Below are 22,268 nucleotides of genomic sequence, written 5' to 3' on the forward strand. Positions count from 1 at the left end.
TTCCTGTAACCTCATCATTATGACGCACATCATCAAACCTGATTTGTCCCCTCCATGGGGAGGTCAGCTGGTAGATTCCGATGAGTAATAGCTTCAGCAAGTTTTGGGTATAAAGTGCTATGGTATTATAAACGTCTACGCTCTCCTTTTACTTTATCAATTGAGCAACTTCAAAAATCAGGTTTGAAGGATGAGTAAATGTTTATGGGAACCAAGGTCAGGGAATCCACCTTGATCAAAGGAGGGCCTAGGGTAGGGAGAACTATCTTGAGTTTTAATAAAATGATAACATAATTCCTCATGACCATTTCAAGATGATTAATAAATTCAAAGCTCACATTCAAAAAGGACATGGAGGAGAAAAAGATCTCAGTCTTTGTGATTCTACAAAAAACTTCGCCTGGAAGACGGTCATTGAGACAATGTCTGAGAAAACATCTTTGCAGTAGTGCTCAGCTATTCGTGAAACAGAAAATCAGAAAAATAAAGACTAAAAGGCAGTGTTTGTATACACACTGATAAACTAAAATATGTTACAAGCATGTCTTAGTGTGTGCTTTGGGCTTTCGGGAGCACTGAAATCATGTACCCATGAAAGGATTACAGCAGAATAGTGGACTCCATGCTGGTGTGTTATCACAGGAAAAATAAGACAGCAAAGGGAATACACAGATGAACAAAGTTCTACCACCCTGGGTATTCTAGCCACTATTTGATAATATATTCCCTTCTTTGAAGGAAAAAAGACATTCATTCCCCAAACAATAGAAAGGCTGAGAATCTAGGCAGAAAAAAGACCTACATAAAATTATGAAGATTAATATATAAGGTTTTAGAAATATTAAAAAGCAAAAGCAATAATCTAAAATGCTTCCCTTAGCTGCTTTTGTCTGTGGTCTGCAATGCATTTTCCAGTTTCCTGGGATAGAAAGAAAAGCTGTCAGAATCCATTCCTAGGTTTTTCTCACAAATATATACCAAGGGAGGGAGGCACAACAAAGTCTGTTTTGGATTAAAGTTATGAACATTAGACTTCTAAACCAAGAACAAAATGTTTCTGGAGCTTATTTCGTTTTGTCTTACCAAAACCAAAAAATCTGGGGAAACTAGAATTCTGTAGTTCTGAATTTTCTTAATGATTAAGGAAGCTGAGAGGCAATGATATTATCATACATTAGTACAACTGGGGGAAAAAAAGGGATAATGCGACTACATGCCAACATTAAAAAATATGTTTGACAGTACTTCCTAATTATAGACGGTGACAGCTGTGGCTAACATGGATGAAGCAATTAATGAATAGTACTTTTCTCATGATCCCATACTATCATCAGGCTTGACTAGAGGGCTCAGAAAGGAACAACATATAAGTTGACTTTTATCTTATAGAATTACCTAGACTTTCAAAAGATTCACAAGTAATAAGGGAGTCCAAATGAAAAAATGATAGCTTTATTATTTTAATTTGTAACTATTTAAAAGGAGCATAAGGCATCACCATAGGAATCAAAGGAACTGGGGCAATATTTTTAGACGTTCTTAGTACCTGTACATTGAATGTCAAGTTACTGTGGGAACTTAAATTATGACACATGATAATAAAAACTATGCCATTTTATTCTAATTAACATAATATACTTTTATATAAAAATCTAGTCACTATTAGCTATGTCTGATGAAAAATGGAATAAATGATCTGTAATGTTCAGGTAACTGAAGAACCAGATTCAATTCGGTTGAACTGAATTAGTTTATGAGCTGCCAAAGGAATCTACTTTCTTTTCCATTTTGATAATTTTAAAGTGGTAAATTGCTAAGTATTAAATCATGACATTATTTCTTCATATATATAATACATTTATCTTGTGTAAAATGTGTGTTGATAAACACTTATCCTCCTCTAGCTATAATGTAAACATCAGAAATAAGTTCACATTTGCTTCTTATATCTCTTGTGTAATTGATAAATGCAAATTTTATTTTATTGGATGGCAAATTAAAGAAGAGATATGACAACCTACATAGCAAAGGCTTACCTTTCCCCATATGGCTTATTTTGACCAAAAGCACATCTAGTTTATAAGGTCTTTTAGTGGAGAGTTGATTTTTTTTCTCCATTTTTGTGTCTTTTTAGATACTCTGGTACCGAGCATATAGTAGGGAAGCCCTCAGAATATTTTTTTGTCTTGATACAACATTAAAAAAAATCAGAAGTGTTAGAATAGATCTGCTCCCAAAATATGCAGTACGTTTAAAATACTACATCCAGGAATTATGTAACAACAAACAAGCACAGACATAAAGATATACAGATAGAGATATCATAGCTAAAATTCTGACAGTAACTGCCTAATACCGTGGTAACTTACTGTCGTATATTGTAGCATGCTTTTAGGCACTTTGCTTTATAGTTATTGGGGGCAACTGATTGATAAAGAAGCCTCATTCTTAAACAGAAGTTATTTGGTTGACTCCAAAGCCGATATACTCGCAACTCAGGAGTGATTCTGAAATGCATCAACAGGTAACTCTCGGTTCTATATGAGACATTGGTTCATGGAAACTTTATCAATCCTATACATAAAAGAAATACTATAGAAGCTTGGATATGTATTTTAATGGAGATATTAATACTGGCAGAAATAATATTTAAAAGAACAAGTCAGGAATTCTTATGTACCTAAAAAACGTACTGTATTAAAAGCATAATATGCTAGATCCTATTTTAGTCAGCAAATGGGGATCTCTCACTTCATTCTTTTTTTCTACCCTATTATTAGGATATTTAATATTTATTATTAACCTATCACACTGCAAACTCTGCCTCTAACAGGGTATCAATGGTGTCTTCTCTGTTCCCCCAACACACACACACACACACACACACACACAAGCACACAACTACAGCTCAGAAGCACGGATTTCTACATCCCTTAATTATCTTCCATAATCAACTGATTCATAGTCAGGTCTTTACCATCCTCAAAATCCACATTTACACCTATTAAGTTTCCCTGTAAATGGGAGGAGATAGCAATACTGAATTCGTTCTCCAGACAGGCATATTAAGGACACTTCTTCAACTGCTCTCTGCTTAATAGAGACAAAATTATGCAGCAGCCTAGAGAATTCTATAAGAGCAGAAAGGCCGCCTCACCAAGACATTCCATGGTTCATAATGAACTGATTTAGAGCCCAGCTGCAAAGTCATTCACATTTGCCAAGAGAGATTTTGAGTACTCTTTGGGACACACCCATCACACAAACAATGATTTAAACAAAATGAAAACAAAACAAAACAGGATGACTCACTCCAACACTCCCAGTTCTATCCTGTAGGAGGAAGACTATAAAATGATCTGATGATTAGCCTAGGATTTCCATGTTATTTTCATTTTTAGAACCTCTGCATAGTGTTAAAAAGTATCAAATAGGCTCTAATTAGATTTGAACACACAGACCTGCTCATACATCTGACAGAAGAGCTTGCCACTTTGAGTGTACCATGTGGTAACAGGATTATTTTTGGTTATTTTAAAAGTCTTAAAATCAAATTTCAAGAAAGCAAAGAAGTCAGTTCACTCCATTCCCCATACCCTACTTCCTATCGTTTACTTGTATCAGATAATAAAATGATAATCCATTGCCTGTCTAAAGAACACTTACCTCATTGTCTGACTCCACGAGAACTTGATCATATTCACTAAGCGCTACTAGAAACATGATAGAGGTGACATTTTCAAAGCAGTGTATCCATTTTCTTCTCTCTGACCTTTGGCCCCCTACATCGACCATTCTGCAAGGTTAACAATACTCATATTAATAACATGTAAAACTAAAAAGTCAACATAAATATAGCACTACTTACAAACTTGGGGAAAATATTCTCTTGAATCACAATGATCATCCAAGTCAATTCAATTAATACTTATTGAATAATTACTAATTTCCTATTACCTAATATTCAAAGTCAAGACATTCTGGGTAAGACATCATGATGGTTTTAAGAAAGTTATCAGTGTGTACGAAAACTGTAACACTGTAAAAAAAATCCTTATCTGTGCCAAGCAAAATGGTATTTTATTTAATGAAGAACTGAAGAGTCCAAAACTGAATGAGTTTTGTGTTAAGCCCTACTGGCAAATACTGAACTTCAGTTTCTTTTCCTATAAAATCGGAAAACAGATCCTCATGTATTTTTTATGGATGCTGATATGACTACAAGTACACTTAAAATATGTGACATGCTATACATTTCAATATGGGTGCTATGATGCTTCCACTAAATGCAGATACGACCCCACTCAGCCTTCATTAGCAGAGTAGGCATTTTGGGCAATTTTTTCTTCCCAATATTGATAAGAATCTGGCACAGGTCTAGCCATGTCAGGTCACTTACTGGAAATGAAGTGTGAGTGAATGAAGATACTACAAGGTACAAGATGGAAGCCATCATGTGAACCATTTCAGTCATTTGTTTTTAACACATCAATTCTGTGCTAAATTATTGCTCAGAAACCAACACTGACATCAATTAATTTGAGTGACAATGTATGTGTGAAAATATCTAGCAATGCTTGGCACTGAGTCAAAGTTTGTCCAAATTGTTGAATCTGTATCTTGGATGAACTGTACACAATGTTCACAGGAAAAAAATAGTCTCAGAGAATGAGCGGTTTAGGTACAAAAATTTGAAAGTAGGGCTCTTTAAACATTTGTTTAAAACTGTAGTCGCTCCTGGTGTTTTCCTGCCTCCTGGCATTAACCTAAACTAAGAACTCAAGGATCTTCTAAGTGACTGCTTGTAAGCCTAGTAAGGCACAGGAGACAGATCTAAGGGGCAAAACAACAGATCCAGGGAGATCCACGTACTATGGACATCGAAGTCAAAATTCTTAGATCTTCAGAAGTATTAAAATGCTGGCTCTTCCCCAATGCCAAGGCGTGAATAATATGCTACTAATTTACATGAAATCCTCATTCCATGAAACTCTGTCACACTGGGCCCTAAAAGATGCTTCTGATGGTGGTGGAAAATTATACTTCTAAGCCATTACTTTTACTGTAGTGGCAAAAAAACGTACTTCAAAAGCTAGTGTACAAACCATGGAAAAAACAACATGTAATTGTAATCTGGTTTCAGAATCCACTAATTGCGAAGCAATAAGTAGATGAAAATCCCCATGAAATGCAATGTTTTCTAAAAATATTTTGTAACATGGAGGAAGGAGATCTGGGTGTCTCAAATTAAAGATTTCTAAATCTATATACTATAAACTTAAAACGTAAGTAATATAGAATGCTGGAGCTACAAGGAACCCTGGGGATCATCTAATGCAATACAACCATTTTATAGATTAAAAAACTGAGGCTCAGAAACAGTTTCAAAATGCCACCTGCTTTGTGGCAATATCTATTAGAGCAATGTATGGCAGCCAGATTTGACCTCAGGTACAGAGGCCGATTAGAAGAAAACACAGTGTCACGGCAAGGAATGAAGGTGGGCCTGCTAATCAGAATCACTTGGCAGAGTGACACAGGAGATAATAACTTCTACTTCATAACCAATATTGCACACATCCATCTTCAACGAGGTGGGCGCTCCTAGAAAATCAACTCTCCACACTCCAAGACACATTCTCATTTCTCAAAGCACCATGTAGTTTGTATTCTAACTAAAAGTAGAACTGAGTGATTGCGTAATAAGAGATCGAATGAAAGTACATCAGTATTGTTTATTTTTTCTCATCCTAAACACAAAACAACAGAATGCTTCTGTTGAAGTATTATCCAGACAGAACAGCAGCAGTGAGAGATGAGGTAATAAATTTCATTCTATTTTGCTAGGTAAATGTACACTAGGTTAATTAACCCATTTTCAAAATCATGTATTTCAAAATTTTTTAAGCAACATATTTTATGAACACAAAATATCACATATTATTCTTGCTACTGAAAAATTTTGCATTGGTACCAGAGGACCCGGGGAAAACACCAGCATGAAAACTTCTGACACTATATAATTTGTGCTTGACAACACCATAAGATCATTCATAGCTTACATAATTCTAAAAACATATCCATTGTCCTTACAGTTAAAATGATTGCCCAAGAAATTACAGTTAAGACCAATGGTTTATTAACCGATTTTACTCAACCACAAGCAAAACTAAGATTTTTATTGATTTCTTAATGATTTAAATTGAAATGCCAAATGTTCCAGGACAGTACACCTTTCTCCTTTTTTTTTTTTTTTTTTTTTTTGATATGGAGTCTCACTTTGTAACCCAGGTTGGAATGCAGTGGTGCAATGTCGTCTCATTGCCTCCTGGGTTCAAGTGATTCTCTCACCTCAGCCTCCCAAGCAGCTGGGATTACAGGCGCCCGCCAGCACGCCCAGCTAATTTTTGTATTTTTAGTAGAGAAGGAATTTCACCATGTTGGCCTGGCTGGTCTCAAACTCCTGACCTCAGGTGATCCACCCACCTTGTCCTCCCAAAGGGCTGGGATTACAGGCGTGAGCCACCGCGCCCGGCCTCCAGTACATCTTTCTGTTGTTTCCTCCTTCAGGAATATGTCATTTTATTTGTGTAACTAATAATAATTGGTAAAAAGGCTATCTTGTTTTAAAGCTTATACATGATTCCAGTATTTATAGAGTTTACCAAATGTACTCAAGGCATAAAAAGCTGGGAAATAGGTTTTATGGACTCAATTACTACCTGAAAATGACACTTTGTAAGTCAAAGGGGTATTCGATGATCCCTGTGGTGGGGACTCGAACTCTAAGCACATCTTGTTGCGTAGGCAGGTAGGCAGGGTCAGCTACGCGGTCCAAGTCATTAAGATAGCTAGAGGAGGGAAGACACAATGAGAATGTCAGTGACACCATCACACCAAAGCTGTCTACGGAAAGGGAAGGACAAAAATGAGCCCTAACAGAGAAGTAAAGAAGAGAAAGAAAAATATCAGAAAGTGGTAGAGAAGTCTGTGGAAAAGAAAGATAAAGTCAACCTTCCATTACTGGAAGGTTATCCATCTATGGATTACATACACACCATAGTTCTCATTTATTCTCTTATTATCAATTAGAACTCATACTCCCCAGAGGCAGGGGGTGGGAGAAAAAGAAATTCAAATTAGTTTCCTATTCTCTACTTGTTTAGTAGGCTTGGTTGCCAAAGCAGAAGATTAAAACAGTTTTTAAGATAACAGAGTTGCACATAAGGTCAGAATGCCTTTTTTTTTTTTTTTTTTTTTTGCAGAACGTCAGAGTCTTCCTGGAATGAATTTCATTATTCCCCTAAGAGAAGACAGCATGCTACAGTGTCCTAAATTCTGTCCAGAGCCTAAGTCATTCATGATTAATGTGAAGCCATGACATTTCTAATTACTGCAGTAATAATGTGTCTTAAGGTCAGATATTCCCGATGTTTGGAGTCACCACACCTTAACTTCACATTTATCTGGTTTTATGATACTTGATACTTTTCCCTTCCCTTAAAAATTTTTTTTCTTTTGAAATAACTTTAGACTCACAAGAAGTTGCAAAAATATTACAGAGCATTTCCCTGTACCCTTTACCCAGCTTCCCCAAACAATAACATCTTACATAACCATAGTACATTATCAAAACCAGGAAAATGACACTGATACAATACTATTAACAAAACTACAGCCCTTACGAATTTCATCCGTTGTTACATACTCACATGCTATATATTGTATATGTGTATACAGTCATCCCTCAGTATCTGTGAGCGACTGGACCCAGGACCTCCTGCACATACCAAAATCCCTGGAGGCTCAAGTCCTCCATATCAAATGGAACAGTATCTGCATATAATGTATGCATATGCATAGTCCTCTCCTGTACTTTAAATCACCTCTAGGTTACTTAAAATGTAAATGCTATGTGAATAGTTGTTATATTGTAGTGTGTAGAGAACAATGACAGGGAAAAGTCTGTACGTGTTCAGTAAAGATACAATATTTTTCTGAATATTTTTGATCCATAGGTTGTTGAGTTCACAAACGCAGAACCCACAGATACAGAGGGCTGACCGTATTATGGGGGGTATCTATTTCTATGAGATTTTATATGTAGAGATTTGTGTAATACCACCACAATCAGGACACAGAATTGTTCTATCACTACCTGTGTTACCCCTGGCAGTCATACATATGTTCTTCATCAGTGTAATTTTGCCATGTCAAGAATCTTTTATTCCATTCACCCCTGGCAGTCACACATATGCTCTTCATCAGTGTAATTCTGCCATGTCAAGAATCTTTTATTCTATTCATGTTTCATTTTCTCAAAGTGTAAAAAATAATCTGAAATGTTGAGAATGACACAATTTGATAGAATTGAGTGGTATCTTCATGATTTCAAAGAGTAACTGTGTTCTCCTTTGTCCTGGAAAGGATGGGGCACAGACATGGTTTCAAAACAGACAACTACAGAGTATATGCACAAAGTAACTAACTTATGAACCAGATTAAAGAAAAGGTGGGACCCTTAATAGAAAGGGAAGGGGTTAGATCTTCAACTCTTTATACCCACAAACAAGAAGTGAGTTCTGAGATACACAACAATGAATGCCTTGTGCATAGCATGTCACAACCGAGCAATAACAAATACTCAGTGGACATGACCTACTCAGGGTAGGGACTCTGACTTACCCATCTTTATTTCTGCCTTAGTACCTAAAAATAATTCCAGGTAAATAGTACTTAATGAATATATGTTGGATGGACTGATGATTTCCTATGCTGAGATTTAGTTTTAGCATTATTTAAATAGCATTCTTACTAGTGGTATTTCTGTATGAATGATACCCTTAAATTGGAAACTGAATGTAAAAAAAAAGTTAAATCTACAAGATTCATGGAATCATAAAGTAGGAGGATTAAATCTGACTTTAACCAGGAGTTAAGTCTGACTTTAACAAAGAAATAAAATTACTGCCTCTTTGGAGGTGTGTTATCAATTCTTTAAGACAAAAAAGTATCAGCCCAGAAATTCCTACTGCAAATCAACTAATTAGTATTCCAGGGCCCTTTTACCTGATACACTGATGATTCTCTAGCGGGCAATCAGCTCTCTATGGAGTAACAGAACCAGTCTGATATCTCCAACTATTATAAAACTGGTTGGAAGACAAATAGAGGGAGGCTGGGAGAATACTGGTGTGAAAGACAGAAAGGAAATGTAAAATGAACCAGACCCAGAATTTTAGTAAATATCTTGCCATGATCATGGAGTCGTCTGATAGAGTTAACGAGCACATGTTCCAGGAAGTGATCTGTATTTCACTCTACTGATAAACCAGCTCATTATATCATAAACAAAAAATCAGATAGCTACTCTGTATGGATGGAGTTTTCTAATTTATCAGCTTCTTGATTTGAAAAACCTGAATGTACACTTTGAAATCTACAAGTTCACCATTTAACTACTGTATACAAAAATTTATTTCAGAGGAATCAAATAACTTGAAATTTCCACTGGCAAGGCTGCTCAGAAATATATTGCCCGATAAACCATCTCTACTCACTTAACACCACACACAGAGGTCAGAACAGACGGCTGTTGATTCTTGTAATGGAAGGTGCTGTGCTGTTCCTGAGGTAAAGGGAAAGTGTGGTTTTCTGTTTTCTGAAGATAAACCTAACAGATTACTCATTGCCACTCCATACTAAAGCACAGATGAGTGTTAGCACAAGGTAATTTAAGGAACCAGTACATGAAGTGGGAAATTACCTGTCACATTGCTTGGATAAGATGGAATCAGGCACATACCTGCCACTAGAAAACTTTCCACTTAAAGGCGTTAAAGGCTACCCTAAAAAAATTGTCAGTGGTATCACTCCTAAGTTCAAGGTACTGAACTGAATATCCAAGACATTCATACTTGCAAGAATACTTTTTCCTCTTCATCTTTTCAATGGCAGTATAGATCACAGAGAATGACAACAACAGCATAACAACAACTAACACTGAGCACCTGCTGCCTGCCAGGCTCTGTTCTGTCTGTTCATTGCCCAGGTATCAACACAGATCACAGCAAAGAAACAGCCATTAAAGATGCTTCATAAATTTCTGGTTAACTTAAAAGGAAGCTACAGTTTTTGCTTGCCATTCTTTTTGCTTTGCCTCAGTTGAATGACAGAGAGGAAGGCTCACTTTGCTTGGGGTAAAAGAGTTAAATTAATCTATCTTAACAGAAGAAAAGACTAAGAGGAACTGTATCTAGCTCTGCTAGTTGCAACACATCATCTAGAACCAAAAATCAAACCAAACCAAAACCTAAAACAAGGCAAAGAAAAACAACAAAACCTCCAACTAAACAAAAGACATACAAACTATTTTCTCCTAGAGTAAAATCTGGGGAGTTGAGAAGCTACCCAGGAGTGAAGATATGTTACAGACAATTTATGAAGCAGGTAAAATGTATAGACCACGAACCGCATTTTTGGTTGGGCGCAGTGGCTCATACCTGTAATCCTAGCACTTTGGGAGGCCCAGATCACTTGAGGCCAGGAGTTTGAGACCAGCGAGGCCAACACGGCGAAACCCCATCTCTATTAAAAATATAAAAATTAGCCAGGTGTGGTGATGCATGCCTGAAATCCCAGCTACATGGGAGGCTTAGGCATGAGAATCGCTTGAAGCCGGGAGGCAGAGGTTGCAGTGAGCCACCATTGTACCACTGCGCTCCAGCCTGGGCAACAGAGTGAGGCTCTGTCTCAAAAAAACAAAAACAAAAACAAAAAAACAAAAAAACCTCGCATTTTTCATTGCCAAGAAGGGACCAAAGAGCTGCTGCCCGCATAACCCCCAATCCCATGCAACTCCCCTCACTATGGGCTCACAGGACTCAGCACTCTCTGTATCTCACATTTGCTAGAGAAAAAAGGCACTTTGTTCCCCTAGAACTAGAGTTCCAGCATGATAAGAGTAGAACATCCTCATTTGATGGTCCTCGTCACATACTGAGAAAAGGTAATAAAATAATCTCTTAACTGAATTGTACTTTCCATTGAAGCATTTTCTATTCTGAAAAAAAATCTGGTGGAATATGAGGGATGGGTTCTTGTTAAATTATTCCATTCATTCAACCTTAAAAAAAAAACAACAAAAAACAACCAAGGTCTGAACAAATTTATACTGTAGAGTAAATTCAGAGAGTTAATTATAGCCATAATTTGTTTTGTAGGAATGATTCTGAGTGGCTGTCGAGGTCATTCTCAAGGGTGTTGCCATGGTGCCAGGCACAGGTACATTTCCAAGGCAATGTATGTGTAACAAGTATCTGGCAGTGACTCTCTCCTGATGTCAGGGAGAGGAAGCTCCCATGTTTTACATCAGGTTTGTTAAGTATCTAGGAGACAAGCTATTCATGTTAGAAAATGGGAGATTTAGCTTCTTAAACCCACCTTACTCCAAACCCTCCATGGGGATTTAATGACTTTTCACTGTGCTGAGACATTATAAATTATTAATTTATAATTTTACTTAAAAAAATAAACCCCGAACTCAATATTCTTCCACATGTTTGCCCTTCACACTCGGTGGTGAGGACCCACAAGTGCCTTCGTCCATGGCTGTATCAACAACACTTAGCCAAGGGCCTGGAGCACTGCAGGTGCTCAGCATGGACCCAAATTAAAACTATTTTATGGGAAGTGCTGTAGTGGTTAGAAAGGCAAAAACACAGGAGAGAAGAGGTTGTTAGCTATCCATCCTTACGAAATTACTTCTCTTGGCTATTACTGGCCTGCGTGATGTCATAACCAAGTTCTGAATAAAAATGTCTCTTGATAAAGACAACAGAGAAAGAAAAAGCATTATTTAACTTCATTTAGTAGATTTGCTTCCTGCTATTCTTTAGGTCCTGGCTAGAGAATGACGCAATGTGTATGTCCATTTTATATCTGTTTCAAGCTTTCAGGCCTTAGCATTCTGTCTAATACAGTGCAAACTGAGGAGATGGGACTTTATCAACCAGACATTTCTGACACAATCTTCGGAAAAAAGAGGTTTTTGATGGTTTTCAATGAAAAGTGAGGGAACAAAGACACTTGTGTATTAATGTTTCAATGATTCCTTTCTGACCATAAGCAAAATGCAGAGTCATCTGGAATTAAACAACATATTTTGGCAACGACATTATGGTAGATGCTACAGATAGAAAGATTTATTGGATATGATCCTTACCTGCACGGAGTTTATCAACTTGTGGAGAAATAAGGGTTACATAAAAATAAGAATGGTGAGATTTACAGAGATGAAATGAACCTTTATATATTTTGGATACAGTCACTTTCTGGGAACCTGTTCGAACAATCTCTAGTCCTTGATGATAATCCTCAAAACATTCTTTTGTGTAGTATGGCTGCACTGCATGAAAATTCTCATGGTGAACAGATAAATTCTTTACATGCTGAATTCACAGAAAAATAAATTCACAGACAGGACATAATCCACTACTTTAAATGATTAAAATATATGACAGAAGCTTCAACTTCTCTAAAATAATATGCCCAAATCAATATTATATGTAACACTTTCTCTCTTGTATATGTTTAAAAAAATATTCCAATTGTTCCTTAATTTTAACAACATTTTATCAATAACAGTTTTGAGTTGAACTTCAAATTAATTTATGCTCCCATTTGACATGAATGAAAACTGATTTTAAAAAGTATCCTTTTTAAAATTAAAAAGAACCACCCCCCCACCTATGACTGCAAGAGTAACTGAAAATCTAGATGAAGAATAGCAGAGAAATTAAAAATTCAAGTGCTTTTGTTTTCTCTTAAATGAAGGAAACAAAAAATTAAAACTTAGAGATATGAGCTGGCAGGTAAAACATATCACATTACAGCTAGAATTAATAAATTTTATAAGCCAGGTGTGGTGGCATTTGCCTACAGTCCCAGGTACTTGGAAGGCTGTGAGGCAGAAAGATTGCTTAAACCCACGAGTTTCAGGGTGTAACCACTGCACTCCAGCCCGGGCAACATAGTAAGACCCTGACTCTAAATACATATATTAAAGTTAGAGGCACACAACCCTCAGTAATTACACCAAAAGGCAAAAAGTACCTGTGGGTAGTTAAGTATGAACAGAAATCTCTGAAATTTCATACAAATCAGACCAGACACAATAAGATAAACGAAACAGCATCTTGGGGCATTCAATGTAGCATGACATGGGGTGTGTGTTGGAGGCTGGGGAGCTCTTTAACCCCTATGTAAGGGCCTCCCATGGAGAGGCTGCATTTGTAACAAATTTGCAGTTCACATCAAACACTAAGATTAAGTCACGGCACAGAAAATGATTCTGGGTAGGTCTTCACATTTTTAATTATTGAAAAGAAGGTTAGAAAAATGAGGTCGACTTCATTTAAAAAAATTAAGAAGACCTCATTGCGAGAGGAACAGTCTTTGGGGAGTTGAAAGCTAGATCATGCCATGAGATGGTGTCTGACACTGTCAAAAACACTGGAAGCTAAAGAGAAATCAGAAACACACAATTATCGTGCAGTTGCTGTATGACCACAAAGGTCCAAAGGAAAAAAGTGAAAAAAAAAATTGTACAGTGACCTGCAAAAACAAAGGAAGAAGTAACAGTTTTGCAAAACTGCTATCCTGAGGGGACAGTGAAGGAGAGATTTTGGTTGCATGACATACGCTAGTCCCTTCCTCATATGGCAAATCCTGTGGCAGACAGGAGCCTGGCTGATAGTCTGGTTAGGATGGTTAGCAGCAGAAGATTGCTCACTCCACAAACACTTCCATCTCCTAAAAAGCTCATTTTGCAGAGAACGAATCAACTTTCCTTTTTCCTTTTTGATACCTGGCATACATGTTAGAGTTCAAAGATGTGCAGCATTTATTAATAGGCATTCTGTTCATAAGAAGTTTACTTTTTTTTATTTTGAGACACAGTCTCGCTCTGTCGCCTAAGCTGCAGTGCAGTGGCGCGATCTCGGCTTACTGCAACCTCTGCCTCCTGGGATCAAGTGATTTCTCCTGCCTCAGCCTCCCAAGTAGCTGGGATTACATGTACGCAGCACTATGCCTGGCTAATTTTTGTATTTTTAGTAGAGACAGGGTTTCACCTTGTTGGTCAGGCTGGTCTCGAACTCCTGACCTCGTCATCCGCCCACCTCAGCCTCCCAAAGTTCTGGGATTACAGGCATGAGCCATTGCACCCGGCCAAGCAGTTTGCTTTTAATACAAAGTTGCAGGTTCAAAACAAAGATCACTCAGTGGTATCAGATGGGTTATAATCCTACCATTTTTGAAAGCTGTTCAAGGGAGACCATTCTGGAGGATAAAAGAGAAGTCTTCGAGATTATGCATTTCAATTTCCCTCTACCAAAGAACTAACCCAATCTAGAAAAATAACATTTTTAAAACTAAATTAAATATCTCCTAAAAAGATTCTATCACTGCATTTGGTAAATAGTTTCATTATCTTATGAATCTGAAGTCTGATGTAAAGAGAACACTAGTGCCAAACAGGGAAAGGGCCAGACATCTAAGTGTCTGCCAGATGCCAGGGCCAGGGCTGGGCTCACAGCAACAGATTCTCAGGGGTAGTGCTCAAAAAAATAAATCAACTTTGTAATTGAAAACGAAAACAAAACAATAGCAATGAGAGAGAAAGAGAGAAAAGAAAGAAGGAAGTCTTTTTCAATTTGCCTATTTGGCTTTGTTAATTTATTCACCTTTTATATATGACAACTGTCAAAGCTATTGATTTTGATACAATTCTAAAACATATCAAGAAATAGCTGAAGATTACTTTTTAATTCTGGTCTGCCTGCCTTGCAATTGGGTGACGATGCTTACTTCAGTTAAATTACACATATTTATTGGGAATCTGTTATACATTAAACTCTAATGCAGTGTGTTAGATGGAGGGAGACTGGCACAGAGAACTGGTACAAAATATGTTAAAATACCTTCTTTGCCTTTAGGGATTTCAGTCTACCTGTGAAGCAAAGAGAGCACCGATGAATCAATTAAGAAACAATTAAGTGCCAAATTGTGAGCTGCTAATGATGAATGCAACAGGAAGGGAGAGATGATTATGAACTGTAGTCACTGGAGAATAGTGTGCAGTAGAGGTGGGGGATGGGTTACCCTGTGCAGACAGAATGGGATTTGAACAGGCAGAAAAGGAGAGATGAGAAGAAATTACGAAAGGTACAGAATTTCCTTTTTCCTCTATCATTCATTCAACAACTTTTATGGAAGGTCTACAATAAGCTAGGCCCTATGCTTAGGCTGAGCGTGAACTACAAAGGAAAAAAGACACAAATCATGTCCTCAAGGAGATTATAGTCTGGCAATGAAGAGAAACATGTTATAAATAACCATACTACAATGCAGATGTAATGTGGGTCAAAAGAGAAGTTCAAGTTCCAGTGATTGCAGCCAAGAGCAATGAGCAAAAGGTCATACTGATGTAAGTGGGTCTCCCGTGGTCATGTCAGTTATGTCACCTTAATTTGGATACTGGTTCTGTGAGATCAGAACTTTTGTTTTGACAAGGATGATCAGGTCTGGAGAGCTGGTCATGCTAACATGAGTTAGCGTAAACTAATTATAAATCAAAATTCAATTCATTATTTTAAACCGAAAAGACTTCAACCTGGTAATGAACTCAAGAATACCAGAGTCAGCAAGGCTTCTTGGTAAGTGGGGAGTCAAAAAAGGTGCTGAATGACCTTATGAGTTACATGAAGACAGCAGGATTCTTTGGTTCCCTGTGATTGGAAGTGGGATGGGGTTGTCTTCTAGTCATGTGCATGTTCTATTAGCCCTCTTACAAAAGACTGTCACTCCTATCTCTGCTTCAATTGATTGCTAAATCCTATGAAACCCTCTCATCAGCTGCAACATACCACCATACCATACCAGATACTACAAGTCAAGCACATATGACACACAATCCTTGCACTCAGAAGCCAAATCAACTCAATGAACATTTCTGGTCATTCATGCCATTTTTAGTGCTAGACATGCTTTGTGTGGCATTTAGTGGTACTTCCAGGAAATATTATCTAGAACTTTCTGTTGCTCACTTCCTACCAAATGTCTCATTGTGCAAAGCAGTATTTCTAGAGGACTGCTGAAGGAATGTAGGCCATCGCTTCACTCAGTACTCTAAAAGATATCTCTGGGTTAATTCAGAGCATCAGAGTCTTAAACTAGGTTTTATCTAAAGGGCATAAGCAGAATGCTACTGCATTTTAATAGTCATTCTTCACCTCTAAGAGGGGTTTGAATTTGTGTGTGTGAGAGAACGAAAATCAGATAGTAAATATAAGTATTTTAGGACTTTTGGACCATATGATCTCTGTTACAACTATCTGACTCTCCTGTTGGGTCCAAGGCAGCTATACACAATTCATAAACAAATGAGCATGGCTATGTTCCAACCAAACTTTATTTATAAAAATAGGCACGCTAATCCCTGTTCTACTAGGCACATCATCATCCTGATTAAAGACTGTAGAAAGGCCTACAAAGAAGAGGCCAAACTACTCAAAGTCCAAACAAACGTCCCACTAAAATGTGAGCAAACAGCAAACTGACTTGCCCACATCCACTCTGCCCTTTAGGCAGAGTGAACAAATGATAAACTGGGGCTAATCCCAGCCCTTTTTCCTGTTCCTTCTCTGTAATAAAGGTTAGAGGAGAGTTAAGCATATCTAAGCCTTATCTTTTTACCTCTAAGAGCATTCTGAGAAGGGAATAATAAAGACCACATCTTAGAATCATCAGCATTCACTGAGGAAGACAAATGCAGGGCTTTTTGTTTGTTGTTTTACTAAAGATTGGAAAATGTGGCCCACTAGATAACAAAACATGAAGAGAATTAAATATGTCACTCAAGTGAAAAGAACGACACTTTTGTTATTATTGTCACTCTAAAAAAGAGCAAACATATGCAAGGTCAATGCCCTCTTCTGACCTGGCTAAACATAGCATTTTTAGTAATTTAATCATGTAGAGAATAATTTCTCTGTTCATTACATTTCCAGGTAAATTTTAAAGTGCCAGGTTTTCATTTGACTGCATAGGATAATGACTTCTCAGATAAAGGGAATCTACTGCAACAGAATCAAAGGACTTGAGAATTTAGGAGGAGAATTTAAGGATTACATATCACATGTAATCCATGTCTGAGGAAAGTGAGGCTTAGTCAATGCTCCCGAGGTAGTGAGTAGCAGAGGGAATTCCAGCTGGACCTTGACCTAATATTCACACCATACAATGGTCTTATCTGCCTTCAAAAGCCTGGAGTAGGCTTAAACTTTTTCAAAAAAACTGTCAGAGGAAAATGTGGATGGATACAACAGCCAAACCAATATACCCTGGACTACAACTGTTTGACTCTTCAGTCAGCAACTTTTTAGCAAGGTACTTCCTCTTCAAGAAGGACTGGCCCTAAGTCAGGTGGATGTGTGTTACCCTATCCTTGAAATGTCTTTTGTTAAATTCAACATGGCACATAATATACTGGTGCAAGTTCATAATCAGACTCAAAAAATGTAAGCATGCGTTTAGAAGGTGAAACTCCAATGTTGACTTATGCCAAAAAGCCAATCTACTCATGTTCTTTATGGGCTCCGGATCATGTGGAAATTTCAAGAAGGTGTCTGATCTACCCAACTCCCTGGAGGGGAATTCAGTGAAGTAAGATTAGAAATTATTTGGTCTCTTAAGGCAAACACAGCTACAGTAGACTAGCCAAAGCCTGCATATGAGGCCTTTTCTCACTAAATGCCAATGTGATTGAGACTTGTGTCCTCTGGCTAATGTCAGGGAGATTTTGGTAGTGTAGGTAGTGAACTCATTTGACCTGATGTCTCAGTGTATTAAAGTAGGTGGTGAAATCTAGGGGGAAAAAAGTGAACTTACAACCATCTGTTTTTTGTGCTCTTTAATCATTTTCAGAGCCTTCAGGCTTTTTATCAATAACGAAAAAGTTAATAAAGTAATCTACAAAACTCCCTAGGATCTTTGAATGCTTTTTATTCTTTCATTAAATAGAATTGGAAGAATTCACCAAATTAAGGCCAACTGCAAATGTATCCACAACTGCTTATCCATTATCTGGAATTTCCCATCTCCTTGGTTCTATCATTGCCGCCTGTCCTTTGAGTCATCTGATTACTTACTATGATAGGCAAGTTGGCTAATCAAAGTAGAAGGGAAGCTCAAATCATTTTATTGTGTCCTTCTCACTAGTTCCAGTAAAAGTGATTGGCTGGATTTTGGGGAAGAGGGGTTGAGAGATAAAGACTGTAGGTTAAAACAAAGAAATAACATTCCTGAATTATCTGTGACTTAGAACATCTTCCATGTTAGTATGGATAACTGCTGCTTATCTAAACATGGCTAACTTTTCATAATGATAACCAAAAACCTGTTGGGTTTGTTTTCCAGTCAATTTTATATAATTTTCCTTCTTGACTTTATAAATATGAAACTATCTGTAGACAATATTGATAAAGATTAATAATTTGTTCTTCATGGTAAGTGACTTATAAAACACCTAATCATAGGTATTTATCTACTGATTCATCTGTCTACCTATCCATCTATCTTATCTAAAAACTGTCAATCACCTATCTATCTATCAATCATCCATCCATCCATCCATCCATCCATCCATCCATCCATCCATCCAACCATCCATCCATCCTATGTGAGGTTGTAGTTCAGTGGTTAAAAGCTTGGGCTCTGGAATAAGCAAATTTGAATTCAAATCCTACTGCATTCACTTACTGAGTATGTGGCCTTGAACAAATTATTCAGTCTGAATCCTAGTTTCCTCTTCTGTTAGATGGGGATGCTAATAACTATCTACCATTGCAGGTGACTTTGAGGATTAAATGAAATAACACATGTAAATGACTAAGCACAGAATCTAACATATAGTAAATATTCAGTAAATAGCAGCTATTATTGTCTTTGATAAGGCTTTTCAGATCCTAGACCTTCAACAACAGCAGGAAACAAGACTTGAATGCCTTCGGTTCTGAACCTTCATAATCTTTAACAGCCAAAGAGAGATGGTGCCTATACCAAGGTCATTAAAATAGTAGAAATTACCCATCTATTATTTCATGAAATAATCACTTGTGAAAGTCAAACATGAGCACTGCTGTCAGGAACTGAGGGTAGAGGAGAGAGGCACTTTAGTAAACGTGATGATGGAAATAAAAGAGATATGTACACAGTGTTAAGACAGATGACATAGTGACTTACTGTCACTGGTGTTGGGCAAGGCTTTCAGAAAGGGTGACTCTTGAGTCGGGTCTTAAAGGATGAATAGGAGTTCATTAGAGAGAAAAGAAGACAGGCATGCTTGGCCTCTGCTCCCAGTATTTTTTGTAAGTTGCTTGCACTGAATCTCACAACCACCAGAGTTGTGGACAGATCTGCTATTACACGACAACCTTTAAGCAGGTGTGTGTGGCAGGGAGAGTCTTCTAATACCAGAAACTTAGATGTTATGTATTCCCTAAATCTACTCTGAAGACCTGCCACTAGAGACAGGCAGCACCAAAAGAAGTTGGTCCTAAGTTCAGAAATATTTCTGTAAGGTGGTGATATTCTGAATAAGAAATTAGGTCCAGAATAACGATGAAGTATGTTTCAATTATAAAGATAGGAACAACATAGAAACCCTATATGAAGAAAAGGAGGCAAGATAATATACTGAAGATGTACTAGGGTAATATACACAAAAAAGTCAGAAAGGAAAAGGGATAACAATTATCTCAAACACAGAGAAAAATTATTCTGAGTTATTCGTGAACATGATTTTTAGTACTGGGAAATCAGCAATGTTTAATATATGGGACCTACATCTTTGCCAGTGCTGTCATCTTTGCAGTTCCTGGAGCATCTGTTGTGACTACACTGGAGAAACATGTGGAACACAGCAGCAAATGAGTGACTCTATCACACCCGGGTCCTATTTCTGTTGAGAGGTTTACCTGGCTAAGGAAAATGTAAAGTGCCCACTACTAAGACGGTGAAGAATAAAGTAACTAACACTCAGGCCTCCTGGCACAGTGGGATTAAGGTAAATCAGACAGGCTGCTTGGGCACTGATGTATAGGTGGTACCAAAACATGCCAGGAGGAGACCTGAAACGTGGGTCCAGTTAACTCTGGTTTATACAGACAACCCCTTACATAACTGGCAGGAATAAATTGATTCTACTCCCTTTGAAGTAAAGAGAGTATTCTACAGAAAACGAAAGAAACAAACCTCCTTCTCTCAGTTTCACTTAGCTAAGGTGACCAAACGTCCCTGCCTGTCCTGGAGAATCTCAGTTTATGCCTGCTATTTCACTATAATTATTAATAGAGCCTCCTCTTTCTCAATGTGTCCTGGTTCAGATGATTAATCAAATAGTTGAAGAGATAAAATCTTCTATGCAGAAGAATGCCAATGTAGACCAACTGATACACCAACTGATAAAAGAGGAAAATAATTATTTTACCAATCCCAATGGAATTATTAAATCTGGCAAGAATTATCAGTTGGAAGTAAAACTATCAGATGAAGAGCTGATGAAGAACTAGAGATTGCTCAGTGACAAACTAACACGACAAGAGACAAGTAAAATACAACTTTATAATGGAGAGTGCCACTACCCTGATACTGTGGTAAATCTTAACTTCATCTACCATGGGTACAACATCACTTATAATACATTCTAGTCACAATGTTTAACTTGAATCTAATAAAGACTTTAAATGTAACTTCTAATTTATAGTAAATCCATGAGATACAGGAGCAAACTAAATCATACTATGAGAAGCAATCAGGCAAATCTAGGCCAATCTCTTGAATATGCCAGTGAAATGCAAAATGGGTCTCTACTAGATTAAAAGAACCTTAAGGGACATAACAACCAGATGCAATGTGAAGTCCTGAAATCAACCACCTCTAGAGGACATTTTGGAAGAATTTGGGAAATCTGAATATGAACTGGGTACAGAATGATAAAAAGAAGTTAATTAATTTTAGGTATAATAATGTATTATTATTTAGGTAGGAAAATGTCCTACTTTTTTTAAAAAAGAGATACATACTGATACATCTAAGGATATAAGTACATGTTGTTAGAATTCACTTTATTACTTCAGCATAAAGTGTGGTTAAAAAAGATTTAGGTTATGTATGTCTACATATGTATATAATTTACTTTTATTTTTTATTTTTATTTTTGGAGATGGAGTCTTCCTCTGTCGCCCAGGTTGGAGTGCAGTGGTGTGACCGATCTCAATCGTGGCTCACGGCAACCTCCCCCTCCTGGGTTCAACCAGTTCTCCTGTTTCAGCCTCGCGAGTAGCTGGGACTACAGGCGCACCCCACCACGCCTGGCTACTTCTTTTGTATTTTTAGTAGAGATGGGGTTTCACCATATTGGTCAGGCTGGTCTCAAACTCCTGACCTCAGGTGATCCACCCACCTTGGTCTCCCAAAGTGCTGGGATTACAGGTGTGAGCCACCGTGCCTGGCCCACATATATATAATTTAGAAAATCAATTTATCCTCATTCCCACTAGGGGAATGTAGAACTATTTAAAGAACAATCATTTGAAGGAGTTTAGATCAGCCTGTGCTAGATGGCCCCATGTTTTAGTCTTGCTTTATCATAAGGAATGTGCCCGTTTCTACGGTAGACTAAGCCTGCACTGACAGAACTCTAGGACAGCAGCTTTTCCCAGGATCACGGCATGGACAGGTCTGGAGAAACTGTCTAGGAGAGCTCCTGCCCTAAGCAAGTTAGATGTGGCAGCATCCAGTTCTCATACTAACTAATGGTTCCATGTCTAGAAATTCACAAATCTAAACTGAGGGTATGTCATCAGAGATATGATGAAGTCTTGTCTCAAGAACATATCCATAGTCCAATAGAGGTGTCCTAGGTGCAAAGAGGACTCTCTCAGAAGGTCCAACCCAGGAGGAGGAGGCAAACCCTAAGGGGAGAGATGTAACCCTAGTAAGCACATAATTACTAGATACTGGGGGCCTCTGACTGCCCAGTAGCAGGACTCTCTGTAGGGAGAACAGTTACAGATGACAGGTAAAGAGTAGACCAGGTAGGGAGGGGAGGAGATAAGACTGAAAGTAAAAAGATAGAGCGTAGAAGAAAAATGATGCAAGGTGAAGAATTTATCAGTAAATGTAACTTGGGGGGCTCTGATGGCCCA

General features: G+C 37.6%; 1 protein-coding gene across 1 annotated transcript in view; it reads right to left on the reverse strand.

Annotated features, from left to right (window-relative positions):
- Positions 1-22,268, reverse strand: part of GNAQ (G protein subunit alpha q) — a 323,635-nt gene that overhangs the window by 75,792 nt on the left and 225,575 nt on the right. The window contains exons 4-5 of the mRNA XM_050761126.1: positions 6,723-6,851; positions 3,667-3,796 (exon numbers count right to left, since the gene is read on the reverse strand). Of these exons, the coding sequence (XP_050617083.1) occupies positions 3,667-3,796; positions 6,723-6,851 (259 nt within the window). The remainder of the gene's footprint in view (positions 1-3,666; positions 3,797-6,722; positions 6,852-22,268) is intronic.

The sequence above is a fragment of the Macaca thibetana genome, chromosome 15 (genome assembly GCF_024542745.1).
Source record: "Macaca thibetana thibetana isolate TM-01 chromosome 15, ASM2454274v1, whole genome shotgun sequence".
NCBI lineage: Eukaryota > Metazoa > Chordata > Mammalia > Primates > Cercopithecidae > Macaca > Macaca thibetana.